Source organism: Neodiprion virginianus, chromosome 1, assembly GCF_021901495.1.
Source record: "Neodiprion virginianus isolate iyNeoVirg1 chromosome 1, iyNeoVirg1.1, whole genome shotgun sequence".
NCBI classification, from domain to species: domain Eukaryota; kingdom Metazoa; phylum Arthropoda; class Insecta; order Hymenoptera; family Diprionidae; genus Neodiprion; species Neodiprion virginianus.
In genome coordinates, this window is record NC_060877.1 from 32,097,960 (window position 1) to 32,120,514 (window position 22,555).

Genomic DNA, 22,555 nt, shown 5'->3' on the forward strand with positions numbered 1-22,555 from the left:
AAAAAATCTATGAACATTATAAACGTATCTGAATTATGTTGTACGACGATTTGCAGATCCTTGGTAAAAAATGGTACCATTGAATACAGAAATATGATGCAGTACAGCAGATGATAAGAACTGTCGATAGGTTTAACTGAATGTTTGCAAAAAGAAAATGGAAATAATCTAATCGATGTAGGTGTTTCAACGATAGTGAAGGTTCCTTGCTATACCATCGGCTCGATACAATCCAGGATATATATACCTGCTACGGAAAATTCCTGAATTAACAGCGTCCTGAATAAAGTAAAAGATACTTGAAACGTGTTTAACCTCATTCAAGACGACATCTTCGCGAGTCTACGCGACGAAAGTTTGTAACAAGTATAAGTATGGGTGAATTTGGATTGACTATCTCGGTTTTCTGTCAAACAAAATCCTATCGATCATTTTTTTTTTTTTTTCGTGAAATTTTATCGACACAGTAACACGAATTCGAGATTCATGTTAGAACCAGTTTCGCCAAAGCAGAACACGGTATGTGGATTTTTTGCGTCCAGCATATATGTGAGACAAGTTGAGTACGTTTATTTTCATCGAAATACTGGTCGCCATGTCCGGTGCGACCTGCCCGATGGTGTGCCGGGAGTTGCTTTGTGCTCAACGGTATATTTAAGAGTGGTTTCAGCGCACCGTAAACTCACTCGACATCGTACCGTTCACCAGAAAGCTGTGTTCAACGGCTCGATCAGTGAGTACTGCAATATCATTACATACTCGTGTGACGATCATGTGGGTTTGTGTTTTTGTGCCGGTGTAAAAAGCGGTCCAGTTCGAGTTGCAGCTCGGTGTGTAGCTGTTGAAAAAAACCTCAGATTCTTTTACCAGAACAATTAATGTCGGGAATAAGCTTGGAGTACATACATCGTTCGATTCATTTTATGGGAAAAGTTGCAGAGCATTTATCGATGCTTCGTTCCCAAGTGGTTGAAAGAACCCGTGACCACGCATAAATTGTAATAAAACACGGGGTTTAAAGCGTTTGAAGTAACCTTTGGATAACGATTATCGTGACCGTGAATTCTATATTGATTTTGAAATGCAAATTGAAACGCTCAAATATCAAACGAATGCGTGGTTTGTTAATTGTAATTTTAAAACTGAACCTTGTGGTCTTACCTTTACAGCGATTGCTGTAACGCAGCATGCGGGTTGAAACGGTTTGTCAATGTAGCTGATACTTGTACTATGCGAGTCCATTATACTCATGATTTGATATAAAACAATTATTGATTCATTCGTTGCAAATCCAGCAATAACGTTGAATGACTTCTCATTACGTTTTACGTATTTTGAACCATCGGAATCAACCTACTAATGTCAAAACGCCTACCTAAGAACTATATTAAAACATATTTCCGTTGAATGTAGCTGCAACCTTGTAGGATACGTCATGCACATTCACTGAGTATATTTGAGGTACTCGTATAACGTGCAATATACCTCAAGAACATGTTTTCCTCATACACATTGTGTAAATTTCTAGAATATATTCAGAAAGTTTCCCGTGAAGTTTGGCTTTTGGGTAGTTAAAACAAAGTATGCGATGCACGGCAATAACTGGAATTATGGGTGCATGTGATGCATATAAATTGGTAATTGCAAATTATACGATGACTGCAGTAGTCGATTTCCTTTTTTAAACTGACCGTAGTCCCGGTTTTCTCCGAAATTCGTTATTTTGCTTTCGAACTTGCGGTAAGGTATGCAACGGTCCAAAGAGCTCGAAGAGTTTTCACCAAATTCAAGCGTCGTCTCTGTTGTCCAAATGTGGTTCGATCGCGAAACGTACGAATATCCACGAACCTGTTTCACCGATTAACCACTTGAGGACTACGCGCACAATTAAGCTAAGGTACAACGATCTTCTGCTGGAGAACGTCGGTGAAACTTGTCTTTATGTGTATGTTTGAAAGTTGTGTTAGCTTGACTCGCCGGCTTGGGCTGATGTTGTGGTTGGAATTTACTAGTTGAGACTAGCTGAGCCATTCGATGAAAGGTAACTGTAAACGGGACTGCTATTGATTTAAACCAAGCCTTAGACCCTGTCACGAATTCATTATTTTTCACGGCATGAATGTTGTTATTGAGATCTCGTGCACGAAGCAGAGAATTGCGCGTAGAGAACCGGTTATCGAAGACATTGTATCTTTTTCGCTAAGCACTGAAAACCGATTATCTCCCGACTCCGTGATTCAATGTCAATCCTACTTGACATTCAAATCTGCTTCAATATTTCGTTTTCCAAATGACGCGTTACAGAATGAATAAAGTATCAGTTTAGTTACGAATGATACACCGTGAAGCAATATTTTCGATATTTATTTGATTAAAATTGTTGATGGATATTCTTACCATGGAGTCACGTATTGCGTTCTTGACACATCATCGCACACATCTCGCACTCGGTAGCAATGTTTATCCTGATAAAAAGAAATTTGTCAATCCCGCTCAGATCGCGATTGCACTGTCGTCGTTTTTCTTTGATTAACGCGATTAAAAGTATGATTGGATCTTGAAGTTGCGCTGTTCAATTATTTACGTTTATTGCTTATCGAATAATTACGTAACAATTTTGCTACGGGTTGTTTTTCTTGCAGTAGTAATTTCGCGAAGTTAGTTTTGATGGGTATAATGGACAATGTGTATGCTGCGCGAGTTCTTGCAACGTATCCCATTTTAATACCGTCTGTTCTTCCCAAGGTCGTCATTTACGAGAAAGCCTCGAGGAATACAAAATTTTGTAATTTCCGACTACTTTTCGAATCATGTCAGCTGCTAGAATGTTCCTACGGAGCGTGTTTTTTGACATCGAACACGTTAACCATCACCGAACCATGATACCTGTGATTTTCCTGGTTAGATCATTGTCCTTGAAAATGCCATGATTTCTACACGTAATTGAACAATTTCACAATCACTGCACTGCCACGGAAATAGAAATTAATCTGAACTGATTGAGCGTGGCTATATCGTTAAAACCATTAAGCATATCGATTGTTAGTTCCAATTAGTAGTTTGATAATTACAATGACTCATTTCTCGTACCACTACGCTTGATGTGTCTGTAAGCCACAGTGTGGCCAGTGGTAAAATCGGACCTTGCTTTCCTTTCCGTCAACCATGACTTAATTCGGAGCATTTGGAATCGCTCGGTAATTGTGCACGCTGGGAATAACTGCGGACAGTATGGCATGTCAACATATGACTGGCATAATTCATTTACATCCCGTGAATTGCCACTGAAATAATGAGCTTCCTATGCAGCTTCACGTCCGATGGTTTCACCTGAAACATCATTATTACCGCGTTGACCTAAATTTAGCAACAGAGCAAAGAACATTCATAACTGAATAGTTGTTCGGAAATGTGGACATTTATTCATGCAACATCTTTACTGGTATATTTCAGTGCACACATCTGTAAAGTGTTTGACACTCCTGCTGGGGGTGGCAGCTGCATCTCTTGGCCCTTTCGAAGAACTCTACACTTGGAAGCAGCTCGACTTTCAATTCCCAACTTCCAATGCTCGGGAGGCAGCGATCGCCTCTGGTGACTTTGTTCAGATCAACAACCTTCCGGTAGGCATTGAAATCTGGAAGGACAAGTTATTCGTCACAGTACCGAGATGGAAGAAGGGAGTTCCCTCGAATTTAAATTACATCTCACTGTCGAACACAACCGGTAAGAGGTCACGAGTTTATTCAGTCATTATCTGACGGTAACATTACAACTTTGACGTTTACATATCAACCTGGGTTATAACTTATCGGAAATTTATGTTCCAGGTAACAAATCACCAGCCCTAACTCCGTACCCAGATTGGGAGACGAACGACATTCACCAAACCGGAAAAGAGTCCATAGTCAACATCTTCCGGCTGGCGGTGGATTCCTGCGATCGCTTATGGGGTATTGACGCAGGTTCCGACGACATTCTGGGCGAAGGTGCCTTGGTAGCTCCGGTTCAGCTGATCGTGATCGATCTGAAGACTGACCAAGTCCGTAGATTTCTGTCTTATTTTCCCATAGAACAATCAGTTCTCGGTCCGCATCCATCGAACTAGTCGATAAACTCATATTTTTCATTCATCAGGTCATTCGACGTTACCGTCTCACCGACGCTGACCAGAGGTTTGAGTCCTTCTTTGCCAATCTGGTCGTCGACGTGGAGGCTGATGCCTGCGATCAGGCCTTCGCTTACGTCTCTGACCTCGGTGCCAACGGTCTGGTTGTCTACAGCTGGGAAAAGAACAAGTCGTGGAGAGTCGACCACAACTTTTTTGCGTTTGACCCTCTGCACGGTGATTTGGAAGTTTTTCGAGAAAGCGTCGGAGTTCGTTGACTAGACCTTCGCAAGTGCTGCTGCTACAATGTCGTTGTTTACAGGTGACTTCAACGTCAGTGGAATCAACTTCCAGTGGACCGATGGGATCTTCGGCCTTGCTCTGAGCCCGTTACGGAGTGACGGCTCCAAAAGCTTGTATTTCCACGCCTTGGCCTCAATCACCGAGTTCGAGGTGTCAACGACTGTTTTGAAAGACGAAGTACTGGCAACTTCGAACGGGAATTATTACCACTTCAAGAGACTCGGTTACAAGGGTGAGCTCAGTCAGTGTACGGCATCTGTGATGGACTGGAAGAGCGGAGTGGCTTTCTTCGCAGCTGTGAACAGAGACGGGATCGCATGTTGGAACACGAAGAAGTCGCTGGATCAGTCCAGCTTCCGTAAGTGAAAATTGCTTTTTTGCTTAGTTCGGAAAAAGCTGTTCGTGGTTTGAGCATGGTTCTTTTTTTTATACATAGGTCTTGTTGCCGAAGACCACGACGCTCTGGTGTTCCCGAACGATATCAAGATCGCCCAAGATACTAGACAGCTCTACGTTATCTCCGACAAAATGCCACTGTTTCAATATGCCAACATAGATCCTCAGCAGATCAATTATCGTATTCTCAAAGCACCCGTCGATGAAGCGGTAAAGACTTGTCTGTAAGGGGTTGATATTCATCCAATCACTAGATGAAGTCTGTAAGAGTCACAGGGAGAGTTTGCGAATTAAGAAAGTGTTTTACAGTTAAAAAAATATCTGATGGTAAGGCAAGTTGAGGTAATATCGTATTGCATAGGATGCAAAAAATAAGCATTGTTCGTGAATAATAACTATACAAGCTGATTGCAAGTGAGTGTTTGATTTGTAGACTGAAATCACTCGGTTGAAAAAATATGTAAAATTGTTTGGTGCGATGAAGTGATTCTCGATTCCAAACGTTAGTTTACTAGGATTTTACTAGCAACACATCTCGCAAATCCTTATCCATTTTCGTATAAGCAGTATCAACGTAATATAGAACCCGGTATCAAAACAGGAGACGAAGAATTCGGGTAAGAATAAGTGTCATCAAAATAACTGGTCCACAAAGTTCCGATCAAGGTTGAAGATGCTGTTTTAGATCTGCTTCAATTTTTTTAATAAGAAAGGATAAGTCTAAAATTACAGCTCCGTTAGAATAAAATCTTGTTGAACACCCATTTCTGAGTTATGATTGAATTAGCTGTTCCCGAAACGCCAATTTCATGAATTCGGAGAAAATTTTCTGAAAAATCGTTAGTTTCACGTACATCATATCTCTTTTTGCTTTATCACAGTGATTATCATGCCAAGGATTCTTGAACTAATTGTTATATTTTTTTGACCATACCTAACTTTATAGCAATTCCATTTATTGTTGGATTTGAATTGGCATCTAGTACGCAGATAGTTTTACGACTTGCAACTACTATTGATGCATGCTTTGATCCTCGTACTTCACAGAATTATGATTATCTTTCTTACGCTCTATCAAAGTTGATCCTGACGGCAATTTGCGCTACTTTATTATATAATCATCTCAACATCTGACTCTTACCAATGAAGAAATGTGATTAACCATATCGAGAGTGTGAACGGGCCCTACTTTATCATTGAAGGATCGCTACAAGGGAATGTAAAAAGAATCCTCATCGTATTGTATATCGCGTAGATGTTTATTGACAACTGTACAACTATCTGTATATCGAAGTCTAGTGTATGATCCTCCTAGTATGGAGTCAAGACTTGAATAGGTACCGTACTTGATGTTGTTGTAGCTGTGAAGTTCTCATCGCGAAGTTGGCAGGAGCTGCTGCAGGTTTTTATTGTTTGGTCAATCTGTTCAATTTTTGGTAATCGAATTCTAGAGCACCAAACCTTCGCAGTACCAGTTCCACCAAGACCCAAAATCGCGTTTTCCAAATTATTACGATTAGACACCGGTGTTGGTTCTGATCCAGTCGCGGTAGATAGCGGTGCGAGCATAGACTCCAGGGCTGTTGGAACGAGCGCAACCATTACCCCAGGACACGACACCGATGAGGCTGCCACCGCTGACAAGAGGACCTCCGGAATCTCCCTGGCATGCGTCACGACCTCCGGCAAGGTAGCCGGCGCAGAGCATGTTGCTGGTGATGCCACCCCAGTAGAGAAGGTTGCAGGTGGTTTGGGCAACAACCGGCACCGAGACCTGTTGCAGGACAGTAGGCAGGCTGCTGGCGCCCTCAGTCATGGTACCCCATCCAGAAACAACGGCATAGACTCCACTGGAGACGGCTTGTCCCTGGGAGGGAAGAGCCACAGCCCGGACGGTGCTGCTCAGGGTGAAAGCAACGCTCACTCTGAGAAGACTGATGTCGTTGTCAATGGTCCTCGCGTTGTAACTGGGGTGGTTGATCACCAGGGAAACGGCTCGGACTTGACCACCCGAAAGGCGGTTTGCGCTTCCAGCCTGGAGGGACATGCCTGATGCACTACGACCGATGGTGCAGTGAGCCGCTGAGACGGCCCATGTCGAGGAGATCAGGGCAGCACCACAGAAGTGGGCGTTGTTCCATCGCAGACTCAGTTGGTACGGGAAGTCGCTGATGCTGGCGGAAGATCCACCAACGATACGACCGAACTCGTCGTACTGAGCGTGTTCTGAAAATCCGTTACTTGTGATTAGAATACAAAATCTTCATCCTCTTCGTAGCACGGATTCATTTAGTAGCTTATTATACTATAAGCATGCTAATATTTTACACTCTGATTGCGAGCTGTTTGCGTCGCAGTAGACATTAAAATTTCTTTTACAGGTTCCGGAGCAACTTTGAATTGCGGTTTGACTAGAGTATTGCAAAGTATGTGCGGAGTATTTAGACACGAACCGAGGATGAGAAAATATTCGCGGTCTATGAAAAGCCGGGATATTTTAACTCAATTTAACAGCAAAACTATTGATCGAAATTTTTGGAACTGTTATAACTTACCGCCGTAGGCGACAGCTGAGAGTGCCAAGAGAAGTGCCAAGTATCGGAACATGTTGCTGAATATTCTTTGCCAAATCGCTCTACCTTATATACCACAAAGGGTCTTCTATTTTGGGTGTTATCGAACATTGGCATAATCGTAATCGGATATGTATCAAATTAAAATTGATTGTATCGCGTGATGATAAGATTGATCATAACGAATGATCTATTCGTTTTTTTATCTCTCATTCACAAGTTTTGCAAACTCGACGTCAATTCTTCCACGTTTCAATTTTTCGGGTTACAAATATAGGTGTGTGTATATATATATATATATATAACCGTATATGTATACGATTTACGGTATAGATTTTGAAAATTAACACCATTGTTTTGCTGAACGCATTGTATATATTCTAGGAACGTGGAATGGAGGGAGTGGAAAAAGACTCCGCGATATCATTTTTAAGAAGAGAAGTTTTTTGCCCTCCAAAATTGCATAAAAAAAAAATAACCGAGGCTTAACTTGATTGATTGTTTTCAGAATGTAGAGTAATTTTTAAAAACACTCGAAACAAATTTACCATTCGTTACGTAATTGCGACCAGTCCCAAGTTGGCCAGACAAGGCGTTCAAGAAATCCATAGTATCTTAATTGTTTCGGGTTAGCAATAACAAGTTTGCGGCAAACGCCAAGAAAAATAAAAATGGAAAATTAGTGTACGAATGAGTCTCATACAAAGAGGTGATCAGTAAGCACCTAAAAGAACCTAAAAAGGACACAATTTCTGCGTTGATCTATTTCTCAAACGATTCTTATTCATGCCAGCAAATAATTACACAATGATCAATTTTTCCCCGAAAATATTCGAGCATATATTTTTCAACTAGCACCTAAAGGGTACTTAATTATGCTTTACCTCGCAGGCGGTGTTTTTTTCGACACTTCTTCACCCATATTATCCACGTCCATTAAGAACGATAAAAAACTGTTCGAGTTCTAATACGGTCGAAATTCCATTGGGGCACCATACTAATGATATACTTACCTACCGGACAAACTATCAGCATAAGATATAACTGAATTTCAGGATAGAGGACGGGTTTAAGAAAATGAAATTTGTGCTCTACACGTATTAACCGCATACAATTAGTATACGTAAAATAATCCGAACTCAACAAAGACAGGGATCGTAACATCAAATGCCCGTGTTGGCTCTGATCCAGTCTCGATAGGCGGCAGTGCGAGTATAGACTCCAGGAAAATCGCGACGGGCGCAACCGTTGCCCCAAGAGACGATGCCGATGAGTATTCCATTGCTAACAAGAGGACCTCCAGAATCCCCCTGACAGGCGTCGTAGCCTCCGGAAAGGTAGCCGGCGCAGAGCATGCCGCTGGTGATCCTTCCAAAGTAAAGACTGTTGCAAGTGTCCGAAGCAACAAGCGGCACCGAGACCTGTTGCAGGATGACGGGTGCGCTTTCGGTACCTTCTCTTGTGGTACCCCATCCCGAGACCACGGCGTAAGCATTCGCAGAGACTCTCTGTTCCTGGTATGGAAGAGCTATAGCTTGCACGGTGCTACTCAGGGTGAAAGCACGGCTGACTTTTAGAAGACTGATGTCGTTGTCTATGCTTTTCGCTTTGTATCTGGGGTGGTTGATCGCCAGGAAAACATTGCGGAGTTGTCCACCAAACAGACGGTTTGATGTTCCAGCCAGGAGGGTCAATTCTGACGTTCTGCGGTTAAAGGTGCAGTGAGCCGCGGAGACGGCCCATTTCGACGAGATCAGGGAAGCACCGCAGTAGTGGTTGTTTTTCCAACGCATGCTCAGCTGGTACGGGAAATCCTTGATGCTGGCGGTGGAACCACCGGCGATGCGACCGGAATCGTACCCAAGAGATTCATTTTTCTCTAAAAATCAACAATTTCTTATCGATCTGGTCTTCAAGGTCAGTTTTATGTTCGGTAAATTCCATGTATACGATCATATGTTCGTATTATATACATAAGATGCCGAATTCCCTTCTGGGAATTTGAAATTTCGCTGTTTGATTAGGTATTCGAGGAGAATCCGCGAATTTCAGATGGTCAAAAGTATGTAAGTACAAGTAGGTCAGCAGTGTTCGGTTATGAGTATAAAGTACTACAGGAACTTCCAGCAGGCAAATGATGTGTGACGTTGTCTAAAGTTTTAATGATACGATTGTATTGGGAAAATTTTTATCCACATTAGGTGCTGCTAATTACTTACCGCCATAGGCAACGGCTGAGAGTGCGAAGAGAAGTGTCAACAATCGAAACATGTTACTGAATATTTTTCTATTCATTTTCTGTCTTATATAGCAGCGAGTGCCATCAATTTTAATTACTACAAAACACGTGATTTTAGACGAATGTGAATTGGAATGAAATTAGTTATTCCGACTTCCCATATAAAGCTGACAGTATCATCACTGCGCAAAATGTCAGTATATGATAGACCGAATTAGGAATGTTAGTATACAACTTTTTTTTCTCAATAACTCAAAAAATTGACTGCCTCCAGCAGTTATTTTTCGCGGTTCCTAATATTTTCCAAAAATCAAACATATGGATCGAGCAGCCTGTTTATCTCTCTCTAAAGTGTATTACGTAGTTGTTTACAAAAAGCCCCTGCTCCATTTCCTTGGGTTTTTCGGCCGGAAAGGATTAAGGTATTTGTTCAGATACTCAAATCAATGTTAACTTCGTTAATTGCTGGAGATTATTTGACGTCTCTGTATCTGCAATTCAATCTTGTTATGACCACCTAAACGCCGCGGTGTAAGAGCTGAGCTTAACATGTATCCCACGGTTTTACCAGTGATAAGAATTTCTCGTGATCGATGCTTTGACTCAATCAATTACAAAATCTTGAGTGTCTAAATTGCAATCAAACTGATAATCGGTCGAATGATCAGCCGAGGTTCACGCACTGTGGCAATCGTCGTACCAAGCGTCTACGGGACACAAAGTATTACTGGAATCTTGGCATTTTCGGACTTCGAGAATCAAAAACTCTCCTGTAGATTATTTTACGGCTTACACGACTCGCGGTAATCGTTAAAAGCAAGAACAAATCCTGAACCGCCAACTTCAGCTTAGGCTGGATAACAATATTGGATTTCAACTATGGATACCTATCATAGGGAACATTGATTTTTCGTGGAGATGATGAGTTAGCCAGTTATCAACGATGAGAGATTCATTCCTATGCCAGCTATGGAATTTTTGTGAAGAAAGGTATGAGAAGTTTTATTCACAAGACATACACTTCGAGGATAAGTTCTCAAAATCTTGATCAAAAACATTCTCACATTCTTATTCGTTAAGAGTAAAAATCAAGGCGCAAAGTGCCACGAGACTCACTGAGGTACGTAAACAAATGTGTTTTATTCTTTTCTAAAAATTTAGACGTGACAACCAGTCTCGTGAATTATTTTCATCCATCAAAATTTGCGTATCCCTATAAAACGTGATTTTAGTGTACCAAGCTGTTTACACGCGTAGTAATCACGCCAGCAAAGCTAAGATAATATTTAAAGATGACCGAGATAAGAAATAAATCTATCGCAACTCAATCTCTGTGCGATAACTGATCATTATTCACGGAGCGTCTTTATTTTTATCTAAAATCACAGCACTCGTAAATTGATCTATTGATTGTAAAATTTAGGCGTTTTGAAATTGTCACCTCAAAATTTCATCATTTTTTGACACAGTTTATTTTCAACTCTAAATACAAGAAGTTCAAACACTGTGTAGAGTTCATGTTGTCTCAATCCTCTACAGATAATCCGCCATGCTGGTAACTCACTTATGGTTGGTAAGACAGAAAAGTAAAAGGTCAGCAAAGAAGCGGCGTGCAATAAGTAACAGGTTATCCTGCAGGTAGTGGTACCGGTTAAATGCCAGCCACAAGTCGTTCCATCGCATCAAGCATAGCGCCAGCTTCGAATGAGAATGATGTTCGAAAAGTTCACCGTTCACGGGGATCCACAAAAACCACAGGCTCATAATTGAAAGTAATGAGAATTGCAGAGATTTTGGAGAAGAGCTAGTTAAGCAACTGTCATCGATGATTTCGAAGGTAAGAAGCCACTCTAACTAGACCGTGATAAGCAGTAAAAAAATTTTAGTGCCTCTTCTTTCTCTTCGGTTTGATCCGAACGTGGCATTTAATGATAAGCATGAAATTTCTTTGTGCAGTACAGAGCGTAGAATGACGATTTAGACTGTGGAATAGGATAAAAACAACCGTTACACCTGACGTCTGAAGACAGAGGATTTTTCGTGGAGATTGTAAGTTTCTTGACGAGCAGACAGAGGCAATGAAGCAGCGAGTTCAATCGTGTCGTAAAGCCTTCTGGACTCACGATTCAATCAGTATCAACCCGCAGCAACGGTCGCTTCAAGCTCGTCCGACTGTCCGGAATGACAGGTTAAAAATGTGAAAAAGGTTCGAAGCGTTTCCTTTCCTCGATCAGGTATCGCTGGAGTGGTTTATTGCGATAGGGAACAATGCTTGGAGGCGGTGGAGATGAAGAAGGATGAGGGAGCGAAGATAATCCGTTACGTCCATTACGCTCCCTCCTCACCGAGCAGAGTCCTACGGTGATTTATTAGCCGGTCCAGATCATAGGAAGACCTTGCAAGCGCGTATGGTGATTTAACGAATGCCATTCAGTCGCGCACACTTGCCTTATAGCTGTGAACGCGCCAAGATTGCTCCTTGCATTTCCACCATGACGTTGGAATCAAACGTTTCGACGAATCTTGCAATTTACAAGTAGAAAAAGCTCGTGCCGAGGGCGTATCGAATCTTTTTTTCCCCAATAGAACGCAACTGCTTGTCCAACAAGCCACGTACAATTCAATGGCTGTCCGATGGTTGATGGATGTATGTACCTTATTGCGAGAAGAAAGGGTATTCCATGAAGTTTGAAAGATAAAACAAGCCTTGGCCGACCGTGTACCGCGATAGCTTGACAAGTGTCAAAAACGAAAAAAAAAATTCAAGTTCTCGAGGCACGAAAGTGTGTCGGAATGAGCAGAATTACCTACCCATGTAACGAGTGTACCGTGTCAAGTTTAACGCTGTCATTATTTTCGCAGGTGTAAGAGTTTCTCGCGTTCTCCGGTGTTCTTCAAGACGTATGCGACTCCGGTATGCGTTGTGTTTTGGTACTGTGGTAGCTGAGACCGCGCATAATCTCGAGGTCTGTATACCTGCCTAGTCGAACGAATCCAGAGAAGATGGTAACGATTTACCCGTGGTTACGCGTTCCTGCTCGCGGATGATTACCATCCTCCGGAGAAGCAAAAACGAGGATTCTTCGACCGACGATCTTTTTGTGCCGGTCTCACTGACGAGGAATCAAGTCGAGCTTCTAACGTATTCACAATCAGTCGGGAATATTTCTGCGTGACGTTGCGTCGTCTCGTTTGCATGAAATATCCGTCAGTCCCACGGCGAATGTATGATGTATAATCCCTACAATTTGCCGGGCAAGGTAAATGCACGGTTGACGTTGTCATTAGCGATTCAAATTCCACGACAATTAATCCCCCAACCTATTATTGACCCAGAAATTAATTGATATTGGCTCATCGTTGCAGGCGGAGCAAACGACCGAGCCGAACGTCTTCGTGACTCGGACAATGACTTCCAATGATATTATTATTCAAGTAAAGTTTCTCAATGACCTGTGCCCCACTCTGTAATGGGCAATTCATCACGCCGATCGAACCAGGACGTTGCTCAAGATTTGCAACAAGTCGGAAGAGGCGTGCGCTTCAGCCGTGTCCTGTGCAATCAACGATTTCGCCTCGCAGGCCAAAAGCGTTCGGTCGCAGTTCAACGATCGAGAGATCTCTCCGGTTATTTCAAGAAGATACGGATCCAAGGTCGACTTAATACCGGCAAGAAATCCTGATCACTTTGCCGGTGGTTAAAGCGAGTAGCTGGACAGGTGCACCTATGGTTAGTTAATGATCGTTGCATGCAGCAGGTTACCTATACTACATTCTGCACTCTCGGTAACTTTAGCATCACTCCTGTGTCTATAAATACACGAGCTCTGTAATGGCCAAAAAGATTGATGGATAAGGTCAGCCTGCGAAGAGTAGTTTAAGTGCATGTTTAAGTGACCTTGAGCATCCTTGCACCTATCCTGAATACTCGCGGCAATTAAGATTCTTCAATGCAGGATATAACGTTTGTCCAAAACCCGCTACCGGCTATGTTTTTATGCCCAAGTTATAACAGCTTATACTTTGCATGTCCGCCTCTGATGAGGAAAAGTGTGGTTTCTTTTTCCAAGTGCCTTTTTTACTTTGTTCTCGAGTAAAAAGGAGACAGAAAAAACACGTCTTCTTCGCGGATTCCGAGACTCTGATAGCCGCGTCACTCGACGGTCATCACGAGTCTGCGATTGTCTGCGTTTACCTATGTATGTACTTACAAATTGCGTGGATCCATCGTTCGCGTAATAAGCGCTTTGAGGACGAGCTTAAAAGTAACAAAACCCTAATGATAGAAAATTTCATACTCGGTCACTCGCTTCGACACACCATCGCTTTTGACGACACGCTGTCACATCCTTCTCGGGTTGTCATTCCAGCCCACATCCGGCGACATCCTTTCCCCCGTGTCTTCAAGCCTGGTATTAACTCATTGTTAGAACGTTTGTTGCGAATTACACGAACAGAATCGATTGGCGAAACACTGGATGATGGAGATTCAGAAAAGTAGGATAACGTGACACGAAAGCCTTGAAAGTTTGGTGAGAAACCAGCGCCGCTGACTCCCTGCAAGAGACATTCTACAAGATTCGACAATTCTCAGCGTCATTTTCCACTTTGAAAATTATAACCACTTCTCCGGATTCAATCAGATTACACCCTCTCGCTTCTTATCGTGTGACAGTCACTTGCAGCTGGTGTCTCGTAACTATACAGCAATGGTATACGTATATACCGTCTAGCAATATCAAGATGGTGGCCTCCGAGGTTGGCAGAAACAATTAACTTCACACGAACTCACGGAGTTCGTGGGAAATCGTTGCATCGTTACAGTAATACGCCGGTCTTAATGCTGAAGAAATTGTAAACCGCAGCAAAGAACCACATGACTATGTACAAGTGTTTTGCCGCGATGAATTTTAAATCAAGAAGAGTTTACTCGGTGGCGAAACGTGACACAATCCAAAGAAATCTTGTTCGACCGTCTTCCATGTGGTCAAACTTCCTCCGTTACGTACACTTCCAGGGTTTATGGCCCGAATTATGACACCTTGCGTTATAAACAAGCGATGGTAACTCGTCGAAAAATTGGCGTGCGGCGATTTCTTGCCTTCTAGCTTCAGGGGTTCCGGAACAATGCGATGTACTTGTACCGCGGACTTTATTCTAGGCTTCGAACAATGTGCACCAGATCGTTCGCTTGTGATACCAACGCTGGAGAATCTAGATGCACACCGCCCCGTAGATACCAGTAAATCTCGTCCAGTCTACGATCTCTGCCTTTTTAATACCGCTCAAAAATATTACAAAACGACCGGAGGTAGATCCTGAGGCTCCTCTCCATTCTACTTCTGAATAGCTAGGCAACAGCGATAGAATTATACGGTTGCGAAGTTTCTTTCGAAGGCTTATTGACATCGTTTGCAACGACTTGTCTCACAAAAATCCTGAGAGAATTTTCGAGCTTCGAAGCTTTCGCAGAAAAGCTTGTGTCGGCTTGCAGGGAGGGTGAAAGTATGTGAAATATTTCGAAGGGAGCTGCATTACCGGCGAGCATATTTCGCGAACGCAATTCCCTTGGTTATGCTTCTGCAATTATTTAACAAGTGTCCAGTCTCAGCTGATTTACGGACGCCGGTGAAATGACGAATCTTGAAGATGTTGTACGTATCGCATAATGAATATTTAGATACGGGAAGTGTCGCACACGTGTAACGACACCTACACCAAACCATCCGCACGGTCGGATAATCGTTGTAAAATAGCTTGCGCGCGGATGCGATGCCGGCTGCAGAGTTGGATGCTGCACGGTATCGCGGCGTCAACACGCCAGAGACGTCCATAAATTCGCAAAGAGTTACGACGTATTTTCTGACCAATTTGAAGCGATAAATCTCGGCCCACCGACATCGCGGTCCATCCCCCCTTCCTCCCGTAATACCAGAGTGGGCCCTAATGTTGCCTAATTTATCTGTTCGAGCGAAGAATTCCACACCCGCAGAGCTACGCAGGATTGCAAGATGTTTTTTCGGGGCCTTAGGTCTCGCCGAGAGTCTGGATAGCTCGAAATTGCTCGTTTCAGGAATCTTTGTACATCGTCGTGGTGGTTTTTCTGCCAGATCAGTAAAACGCCGTAAATTCCAGATTTCAATCGTTCGGATTTTGAGGAGGTTGGACTGACGCTGAAATAACAACGACGGGCATTGGGTGCTAAAAAAGGCCGTGAAAAATCGCTCGCTCTCAGTACCGATAAATCAAAGATCCGCGCTATTGTCGATCCGTATCAAAATACCGATCGCGCTGTTCGCCAGCTCCCAAGCAACCCGATTCCTTGGTCAAAGTTCATCGATCCGCAAGCTCTCGGTGATTTTTCGAACCCATTATTTTCGCGCACGGTTTTGCAGCGCTACGCTCGCGGGTCTCGATTCCGCAAATTCTTCGGCATCAGCGGCCCGATTTGTCCGCCGACAAAGACCCGGGTGGCCCGGTATCGGGTTGCCGGAGAAAGGAAGGATCCAAAGATCACCGAGTCCCGATCCTGTCTCCTCGAAGAATCCATCGACGGCATCGAACGATTCGCATCACGCATCGCGGACTCGCTGAGATTGCTCGCGAGTATATTTGGAGAAAAACGCCGGGCAATTTAACTCGTTCACTGACAAAAAGGTTCCAGTGGGACCCGCTTCGTCCTCCTGAGCCAGTTCGGCCAGTTGGGTAATCGCTTGTGTCCCGTTACAACCTGCGACGTCATGATCTTCAAGTCGGAATCAGCCACCGAGACTTGCGGGAATTTTATTTTTTTCTTTTAAATATTTCTGAAACGTTGGGCAATTTCACCGAGTCTCATTGTTGGTCCGTGGTCGGATCCTCGGAAGATTACGTGCGACTTTTTACCACGGCGTTGCCCATCGGTTGGCATTGCGTAGAACGCGTAGCCGATATTATTCTACTTTTAAAATTAATCGTCGTAGCTCTGACATTCCTGCGAAATGAAAGGCGGTCGTTTCTATTTAAATCGAGTGCCGTCATTGGTTACACAAGAAAACTGCAAAAGCCGGAATTTTTTGCTGGATAAATATTAATTATCCTCTAGTCGCGGGAAGAAATGTGCCGAGAAAGTGTTGTAAAAAATCAGGAGCACGTATCTGTATTTTGGGAAATCGAGAACCGGATTGACGAGTGCAGGTAATTCAGTTCTGGCCTCGCGAAATAGGAATGCTTGAATATTATATCTCGAGCCGCGAGGGCATCTCGTAACGTGTGAAAAATTTCAAACCGTTATTATATCTTGCTGAATTTAATTAGCTGCAGCGGCGATGAAAGTTTGCTTAAAAAAAATGAAATTATGGTGTAATTATAAAATCTTAATAAAAATCTGTAAAAATCACATGCCAAATGACGCCTCGCAAACTGGAATCGTAAAATCTTAACTCTCGTCGAAATCAACACCGAAAATTCTGCTAGCATTCCACCGGGGGGTTAATTTTTCATCAAGTGGAGGCCTCGTCGTCCCGTTAGTCGACATCCTTAATTGGACGGAGAACATTTTTCGAAACAACGTGACGTTATAGTATTTATTTTTTCCTCCGGTCTACATAAATCAGACAAGGGTCTTACAATTAACCGTATGTTTTCGGTACACCCCATCATCGGCGGTTGATTAAAAAGCAACGTTGAAGATGAAATCGGCGAGCTGGTTAGCGGAGAAATCAATTAATATATAAACAGGCGGTGATTAATGGTGGTTAGAAGTTAATCTCTGCTATTTTCCTTGTGATTCATCAAAACCTTTGCGCTATCCTGTATGTATGTACGAGGAAACAGTTAGACTCTGCACAGAAAACTTTCACCTCCAACACTCCGACGCGTTTGTGCGAGTACATGTAGTACCATAAGTTTAAGTCTTCCTCGTTGCATGTTATTGTAGGTTACATGTATCACGGAGTCGCGTTATTCGTACCCTGAGAGAATTGAACGATCAGAGAGATCGGCACTGCGCTATTAATTTCGATAGAATTTCTTTCACTTTGTTTCCAGTTGAACCGACCCCGTCACATGATTGATCGATTTGTAGGTGTCTGAAAAAACCAAGTTGTTATAATAATTGATGGAACGCCTGGGGGGTCCCTAATTGCGGGGAGTTTCGGTGGATTTATTTCACCGCATGCATTTCCTTATTAGAAATGGCGATTTAAAAGCTTATAAAAATTAGCGGTAAATATTACGTTGGTAATGATCCCCTTCCGGAAGTTAATCGCGTTGAATATTATTTCTTTGAATTATTATAGGTGATAAAAAACGTTTTACCGTAACCCGGGACGTACAATTTACAGATGGTTCCGAAGATCTGATGCAGTTGGAAGGAAAGCGCGAGTAATTACGCGGCTCTGGGCAAGACCTCAGAATTCAACGTAGGTTCATATGGTGCACCGTGAAAGCGACACGTACAGCATATAATAACGAATCCGGTGTCAAGGAACCGTTTGGGCTAGTTGTACGTCTGTGAGATCATTTAGCTCATGGCAATTTTGCCTCGAACTAAAACCTGACTCGGTGCTCTTCTAGAAAGTAAAGTTCCCATGGTGAGAGCACTGCCTCCAGGATCAGGTCTCCAAAATAAGAGTAGGATGTAAAATAAGAGAGAGAAAAAAAGCATAATTGAAAGAACGAAATTGAGGAAGGTATATATCTCCAACAACCTACAGTTACGCGAGATTGGTTCACAGAATCCAGAAGCAGCCTATCCCCGAAAGGAGAAATTTACTAAGCTGTTCGCTCGATTCTCTATTTTTAACGCAAGCTTTCAAAAATGAAAGTCTTCGTAAACGATTATAACCAGTTCACGTACAGTCCACCTATGTTGTAATCGAGTTACTTGATAGATTTACTAAACAATCGTTACAAATTTGGCAAAATGAGATCATCGAATGAAGTATATTATATTTCGAGAGGCAGAATTCTACTAGAAATCGTTGAGAAATTCGAAAACATCGTGCATTTTAGAGAACGTTTGTACAAAAATAGCACAAAATTTTTCTTGATTCATAACGTAGAAAGTTTCGTCTCGAAGAGTCGCTTTTAAATTGTCGGTAACGAGCGAATTAAAATAATCATCAGGAAACCTGAATTCCGTTAGATTGAAACAACTTTTTCCACGTTAGAGATTTATATTTCACTTTAATAACGTTGACTAATTCTGAATAAAAAACCTACGACGATCTTGCAAATAAATTTTTTGCCATCGTAAAATTTCAGCTCTGCTTTTCGTAACCCACCGACGAGCGTTTATCGTTAGCTGACGTTTAAAAAACAGCGCGAAAAAAGAAAAGAAACGGAAAATTTGGAAGCGGCCGGGTGCAATGACTGGGATAATTGAGCGAGTAAATAGCGGATGATGCAATGATGTATTATAATGGCGGCGCAAAGGCAACGGCAACAACAAAAGCGACGCCAATGCCTGAATGTGTTGGATATAACGTGGCTTCTGCGCGTAACGGGTCTTGATGCACGCTTCGCTGCTCGCGCACCAATTCGAAACCCATCGCTTCCTGTAACTCCAGCTTTTTGCCGAAGACAAGGCCTAATTAAATACCGGGACGGGTTGGGCTTAATAAGGTGTACCTCTCCTTGTCTCCCTGCAAAGATCCTGGATCTCGATCCCGTGGTAGCGGTGCATCGATTAATCGAGTCCGAAAACATTTAATTAATTAAATCAATCAAATTAAATCGTATTTTATTGAAACGGTGCATCAGAAACTAAAATTTCGTAAATTTCAGTGTGCAGTTTTAATAGCGAAAAAGTTTTTTGATCGTTTATAGTTTCTTTGAAAATATTTTTCAATGTCGGGTAAAATTATGAATTTATTTTTCACTTATTACATCAAATAGGTACTTACAATTAGCAAGTATAAACTATGATAATAATCGATACTTTAATCACACAAATTGATATCGTATTGCGTCGGTCATGGGAGTAAAAAACAAGAACCGATTGTTAGGAAAAATAAGCGAGCCGGTCGATTAATCGAGTTTGAAAAATAATCGATTTTCGATTAAATCGGTTATTTTCGGTCATGTTTAACTAGGAGTCTGCATCGCGAAGGTGGATGGACCCGTGATGCATCACTGTGGCCCCGCGGATTCAGAGCTGGCGATCTTTCGCCCGCGAGCTGGGACCCGGAAAATAAACGAAACGCAAGGAATAAACGAATCGAGCTGGCATCGGGATACTGCAGCTGGCATTTGCAGTACGAAGGCTATGATTAAGCGCTCGCTTTTCGGCCAACCCGTGACTCGAGGCAGTGTTTCACCTCTGCAGGAATGATTGCCGCTGCATTCCCGAATTTTAAGAGGGAAAAATAAGCAATAGTTACGCTTGCGGGCGGCAGCGATGCATCACTTTCAAATTGCGAACACGCCAGCTTACCAAGAACAGCTTCGGGACCCAAAAATCAGTGTCGCCTTCCATTTGTCGAGATACCGATCGATCACAAGTGGGTTTCAGACGCGATTACTTCAATTATCCGTGATTCTGTTTTTTTAGAGAATTTGAACCTCACGAAACATTGTATGTTCATATTACTTAATCCAAAAGTTGGCTTTACAAATTTTCTCGATTTTACTCTTTTTCAATTATCGTATTGCTGATGCTGATTAGTCGGCAATATTTTTTTACAACCAGGTTGAAAATTAATCGAGGGATGAGACTGGGGTTAAAATTCAATCTCGTATACGCGTCTCGCCAATTGGGAGCTCATTAGGACGCCGGCTGTTGACGTGCTTGTATTTTTACATAACCAGTTGAGTTTAGTCGCAAAATTAAGGATACATCAACTGCCTTCGAATATTTAAATTAGATGGTAAACTGCGATGTTCGTTATAACCAGAGGTGGAATACGAATTAGGAGTCCGCGTTTTTCTCGACCCTGCAGTCACAACGAAAGCCTGCTGCTCACCTTTCGCACTTGGCTAAACCGAGCGAAGAAAAAATTCAAAATAAGGATGAATCGGCGAAAACAGATTCACCACGTGCGATTTTTGACACGAGACAAACAAGAATTTATGCAGCGAAAACGATAAAACAATTAATACAACCGAATTAAACCTTGATCAATGCGAAATCTTTAAATGTCGAAAGGTGTACCAATTTCTTAACATTTTTGTCTATCCAATGCCTTTCGTAACGATGTGATCACACCGATGATTTATTACTCAGGATAACACGTGCCTTCATATTCCATTCGCGGACCGTCTTAACGGTTTTATAACGGTTTCGCCGCACTCTGTAGTAAAAACTTTCTACAATACGATGCGTCGATACGCAGGCGTAACATGAGACATCGATATTCTAATCTCGATATTCGGCAAATCTCGTATATTATATATCCAAAGAGCGGTTAATTCTGCATCGCAATCAAGATGCGATCGTAAAAGTTTCAAAACGTAACCGGCAACCGAATGAGATAAAACTCGAACCTTACGAACGTAGATTAGGAATGAGTTCGGTGGAGTTTCGTAAGTTGACATAAAAAATTACCCACTTAATTTCGCATCCGTCTGTCGGTCTTTCTGCCTCCAAAGACGTCCGCTCTTCTGGCTCAATTAATTCATCATTTACGTGTATACCTTGACGGTAAAATTGTGTTTTCACGATTCGACACGAATCGTCTAACACGCTACACGCGAATCGACGACCAACCGACGCACTGCGTGAATACTCAAAGCATCAAACATCCCAATTAAGGATTGATTGATGGACGAGGGCCCCGATTTTAGACGTGCTCGAATGAAAAAGGGCCGCGTCCAATCGCGACGGTGAAACGTACCGACTCATTCTCGCAGGGAATTCGTTTGCTGAAAAGGAAAGTGGAATCAAGTGTGTAGGAGTCGATACTCTCGAGTTATTGTGGATGTAGACGACATACGCGAGCAGCGTCTATGCAATGTTTTCGTTGTTCGTATTCAAGCATATCGTAAAAAGTCGTTTGCCGAAAAATAATTTAGCGCTTCGAGAGCGTCATTTTTAATTGTAAAAATCAATTCTTACCATATTTGTCAGCGTGTATCAAAACAATATGTTCGCTCGAGTCAACGAAATAAAGGTCAGTTGCTTTTCTGGAATCTTTTGCGCTTCGATTATACGCGACGAATATTTCCTGAAGCATAAAACGGTCAGCCGGTATCTTGTTTTTAGCACCGTGCTGTTTATTATCCATTCTAATAGATTCAAAGTATACCGAAACTGTTTTCGGGAATCCAAACTTAGCACCTTCGACCATTGGTCTGACTTTTGTTACGAAGTAAAGACTCAACCTCGTACCAACGCATTCGTGAAATGAATTTTGGTTTTATTATTCACGATTTCAATTACGCGTTACTGGTACCAAAAGTGAGTTCCAAATTTACCGTTTCTTTTTTTCATACTTCTTGTCGACTGTCGGTTAGAAATTAGACCTACCTACACTGATAATTTTCGCTAAATTATGACAAAATCCCTAAGATTTGATATAACGTTAACATCAAAGTGAATTTGAACGTCGTATGAAACTAGCGAGCAAGATTTTGATGAAGAAAAAAAAAAAAAAAAACGAATGACAATGGGACTGATTCAGAGCTATTAAATCACCTGGAAAAGTGTCTGGATACATTTTTTTACTATTATTAAAATATAGGAAAAATCGGTTGACTTAGGTACGAGTAATGTTACAAGCATCGACAGCACGTTGCGTTTTTGGCATCACGCGTAAATCGGCGAGCTTCGAAGTCGAATCTCGGGCCTACACGTGGGGATGCGGTGTCCCATGAATGAAGTCCCCTACCATAGGTTTATACGCGAGAGGATCCCGTCTTTCCGCGCGGGAAACGAAAGGTGGATTTCCGTTAAAGTTCCGAAACATGCCGCCAGGTGTCGGCCCGATGGCCGCTCGTTGAAACACCTGATGCGGC

The 22,555-nt window shown here is 42.4% G+C and overlaps 3 protein-coding genes across 3 annotated transcripts; 1 reads left to right on the forward strand and 2 right to left on the reverse strand.

Annotated features, from left to right (window-relative positions):
- The first annotated feature begins 471 nt into the window (after positions 1 to 471).
- Positions 472 to 6,787, forward strand: LOC124310279 (protein yellow-like). The gene is made up of 8 exons (XM_046774091.1): positions 472 to 733; positions 3,454 to 3,726; positions 3,831 to 4,042; positions 4,138 to 4,345; positions 4,431 to 4,769; positions 4,848 to 5,031; positions 5,409 to 5,424; positions 6,259 to 6,787. The coding sequence occupies exons 1-8, from the start codon at positions 487 to 489 to the stop codon at positions 6,325 to 6,327; spliced, it is 1,548 nt and encodes a 515-aa protein (XP_046630047.1). The 5' UTR covers positions 472 to 486; the 3' UTR covers positions 6,328 to 6,787.
- On the reverse strand, positions 6,409 to 7,414 carry LOC124310280 (trypsin-1-like). The gene is made up of 3 exons (XM_046774092.1): positions 7,363 to 7,414; positions 6,480 to 7,033; positions 6,409 to 6,435 (listed from the first exon to the last, which is right to left on the reverse strand). The coding sequence occupies exons 1-3, from the start codon at positions 7,412 to 7,414 to the stop codon at positions 6,409 to 6,411; spliced, it is 633 nt and encodes a 210-aa protein (XP_046630048.1).
- Positions 7,415 to 8,543: 1,129 nt separating this feature from the next.
- On the reverse strand, positions 8,544 to 9,651 carry LOC124310281 (trypsin-1-like). Its single transcript, XM_046774093.1, has 2 exons — positions 9,600 to 9,651; positions 8,544 to 9,259 (listed from the first exon to the last, which is right to left on the reverse strand). Exons 1-2 carry the CDS (start codon positions 9,649 to 9,651, stop codon positions 8,544 to 8,546), a joined length of 768 nt encoding a protein of 255 aa, XP_046630049.1.
- Positions 9,652 to 22,555: the final 12,904 nt, after the last annotated feature.